General features: G+C 48.9%; 1 protein-coding gene across 1 annotated transcript; it reads left to right on the top strand.

The window, feature by feature from the left end:
* The first annotated feature begins 927 nt into the window (after window positions 1-927).
* LOC125369884 lies at window positions 928-2,835 on the top strand. The gene has a single exon (XM_048373181.1). It carries the CDS (start codon window positions 928-930, stop codon window positions 2,833-2,835), a length of 1,908 nt encoding a protein of 635 aa, XP_048229138.1.
* The last annotated feature ends 1,074 nt before the right edge of the window (window positions 2,836-3,909 follow it).

Raw genomic sequence — 3,909 nt, 5'->3', positions numbered from 1 at the left:
GGGACCTTACCTCTAGTCCGGTCATTTAACTCTCAGCCCTAGCCTTTTGGCTCTCTTATCCAATAAGACTGGCGCCCAGAGAGCAAGCTCGATCAGGAACCTTACCTCCAGTCTAGTCACTTAAATTTTCAAATAAGCCGGTGCCCAAAAAGCAAAGCTCGATCAGGGACCTTTACTCCGGCAACCACACTCGACTAAGCCCAGAGAGCGATGCTCAATGTCACGGCCCGCCTCGCAGCTAGCAAGGGAAGGCTGCACAACACGACCGTGTTGGATTTCAACACTTCCCATGTTGCCAACACGCCCTAGAACACGCCCGTGTTGGTTGAATACAAATGCGAAAGACCTAGAAGCTTCGGGAAACACGGCCACAGTAGGTAACACGGCCAATAACCCCAAACCGTGTTCTCAACACGGCCTTGAGAATGGCCATGTTCCCAACACGGCTTGGAACACGGCCATGTTGGCGGACAGGGGGAAAACTATAAATACCCCTTCCTTGTATCATTTGTAACATGTTATGAGAAGAGCTTATGATTGTAGAGAGAGAGTGTGCTCATTGTAAGTGTAAAGAGCTTTAGTGTGAATTAATCAATACAAGTATACACTTCCACAACTCTTGCGTCTCTTTGTGCCACTTTCGTGAATTTACTTCCGCTAGCGTATTTGCTATCATTCTGCCGGGTTTGGCAATCAAGGGAAGGCTGACTAGCTATCTTGACTTTCGGAGAAATCAAGCGAGCTAGGCTGCACGTGGGCAAAGTTTTGGAGATAAACAAAACTCACGTGACAGTTGGTATCAGAGCAAGGTTCGAGACAAAGCCAAGTTCGAGACAGAGCCAAGTTCGAGACAGAGCAGGTTGGTATCATGCCACAGTTGGAAGTATAGCGCGGATAAGTTCTTTGGGAGAATTCTTGCACAAGATAATGGCCAAGGTTGGTGAGCAATCTACTTCTACCGCTCCTCCTACTCCAAGGGAAGGAGGAAAGGATAGCGGAAAGGGCCGGAGGGATAAGTCCCGCGACGTGATTAGCGCGATGGAGGAAAGGCTAGTCAGGGTGGAGACTACCATGTCTGATTGGGGAGATAGAATCGAAGACATGGACCTACGCATCGAGAAGCTAGAGTCCAAGGGGGACGACGGAGAGCTTCGCGGGGAGATGCAGGGTGCCTTGAATGTTCTCGCCGACAATTTATCGAGGGATAATGAGGCTCTCAAGAAGTTGCTTGTCCAATGTCTAGAGAAGGTCGATAAGCTCGAGGTGGAGCTTAATTTGTGCAAGACCGCGTTGGCAAAGAGTGGGGGAGCGCAAGCAGCGACGGTCCACAAAGTCGATGCTCCTAAACCGAAGGCCTACAGTGGGGCGAGGAATGCGAGGAAGATCGACAACTTCCTGTGGAACCTGGAGGGATACTTTGAGGCAGTGGGCATCGTGGACGACACCACTAAGGTAAAGTCCGTATCTCTCTACTTGTGTGATATTGCTACCGTCTGGTGGAGACGGAGGTGCGAGGATGTGAAAAAGGGCCTCTGCACCATTAATACTTGGGAAGATTTTATTCGGGAGCTTAAGAAGCAATTCTATCCCGACAATGTCGAGAAAGAGGCGAGGTCAAAGCTTCGACGTCTCCAACATAGAGATGGTCATATTCAGGAATATGTGAAGGAGTTCTCCGAATTGATGTTAGAGATTCCCGATTTGGGGGAGAAGGAAGCTTTTCATGCCTTTATTGATGGGTTATCTCGGTGGGCTCAGTTGGAGCTCGAAAGGCGAGGCGTGCAGGACCTTGCCACTGCGATGGCGGTTGCCGAGTCCTTGATAGAGTTGAAGAGGAAGGACTCATTTAAACCAAAGGTAAAGAAATACGAAGGTAGTGACAAAGGTGGTGGAGATAGGGGAAAATCTTCCACCAAGGATGGTAAGGCTTCATATAAAGACAAGGGCAAGTGGAAGAAGGAAGACAGGCGTAGTTCTTCCCCGAGAAAGCTTGCTTGCTTCATATGCGATGGACCTCATCGGGCATATGATTGTCCAAAGCGAGGAAAGCTTGGGGCGCTAGTGATCACCGAAGAGGAAAGGCAAGAAGAAGAGCGAAGACTTGCTTCCCTTCGACTCTTTAATGCTATCCAAGCCAAAGTGGAGCAAAAGCCTCGTGGACGAATGTACGTGGAGACCAATATCGGAGGCAGGAGTATTCAAGCCATGGTGGACACTGGAGCTGACACGGTATACATGGCGAAAGAGGTGGCTGACTCTATTAAGCTGCCTTACAAGAAGGAAAAGGGCTTCATTAAAAGGGTAAACGCAAAGAGATTACCTATCATTGGCGTTGCGAGAGGAACTAACATCCGAATAGGCCAATGGCAAGGTAAGGTCGATATCACAATTGCTCCTATTGATGATCAACGATTTTATCTTGGTATGGACTTCCTCGACATGGTGAAGGCATTCTTGGTTCCTTACGCCAACACCATGTGCATGATGGAGAATGGCCAGCCTTGTGTTGTGCCGATAAAAAGGGAGTTAAGTCAAGATAAGATGGTGTCGGCCATACAGCTCTCAAAAGGGGTAAAAAGGAAGGAGCCAACCTTCCTAGCAACCCTTAAAGTGGAAGAAGGTACCCATGCTGGTGAGGCTACACTTCCAAGCCCTATCCGAGGCGTACTAGATGAGTTTAAAGATGTTATGCTGCTAGAGCTGCCGAAGAAGCTTCCTCCACGCCGAGAAGTGGACCACGAGATTGAGCTGGAATCGGGAGCCAAACCACCCGCCTTTGCCCCCCACTGGTATGGCTCCTCCCCGAGCTCGGAGGGAATTAAGGAGGCAACTTAAGGAGCTGCTTGATGCAGGCTATATAAGGCCGTCCAAAGTCTCGTATGGTGCTTGCGGTGTTGTTCCAGAAGAAGCATGATGGTTCTCTTCGGTTATACATTGACTACCGAGCGCTGAACAAGATTACAATCAAGAATAAGTACCCGATTCCTAACATTGCAGACATCTTTGATCAACTTGGTGGTGCTAAGTGGTTTACCAAGTTGGATTTACGGTCCGGGTACTACCAGGTACGCATCTCCGAAGGAAATGAGCCAAAGACGGCGTGCGTGACGAGATATGGATCGTATGAATTCCTTGTCATGCCCTTTGGCCTCACAAATGCGCCGGCCACATTCTACACGTTGATGAACAAGGTACTTGCTCCTTACCTTGATCAATTTGTTGTTGTTTATCTAGATGATATTGTTGTGTACAGCAACACGCTGGAGGAGCACGTAGAGCATTTAAGGCTAGTGTTCAAAGCCTTACGGGTTAACGAGCTCTACGTTAAAAAGGAGAAATGCTTGTTTGCCCAACGAGAAGTGGCGTTCCTTGGGCACACCGTTGGCAATGGGAAGTTGAAGATGGATGGTTCAAAGGTGAAGGCCATCCAAGATTGGGAGCCGCCGGCCAAGGTGACGGAGTTGAGGTCTTTCCTTGGATTGGTAAACTACTACCGGAGGTTCATTAAGGGTTATTCTTCCATTGCCACTCCCTTAACGGATTTACTTAAGAAGGGTCGTGCCTGGGACTGGTCTATGAGGTGCCAAGAAGCCTTCGAGGGGCTAAAGAAGGCGATTATGGAGGAGCCGGTCTTAGCACTCCCCGACTATACAAAGGCATTCGAGATCCACACGGATGCCTCCGATTTTGCTATTGGTGGAGTAATTATGCAGGAGGGGCATCCAATAGCCTTTGAAAGCCGGAAATTGAATGACACCGAAAGGAGGTATACGGTGCAAGAAAAAGAGATGACCGCGATAGTCCATTGCTTGCGGACCTGGAGGCACTACTTGCTCGGGAGCAAGTTTGTTATAAAAACCGACAACGTTGCCACTAGCTACTTCCAAACACAAAAGAAGCTCACACCTA

Source organism: Ricinus communis, chromosome 1 (assembly GCF_019578655.1).
Source record: "Ricinus communis isolate WT05 ecotype wild-type chromosome 1, ASM1957865v1, whole genome shotgun sequence".
Lineage (NCBI taxonomy): Eukaryota > Viridiplantae > Streptophyta > Magnoliopsida > Malpighiales > Euphorbiaceae > Ricinus > Ricinus communis.
Note: the sequence above shows the minus strand (reverse complement) of the source record. Positions and strands in the feature narration are given on the sequence as shown.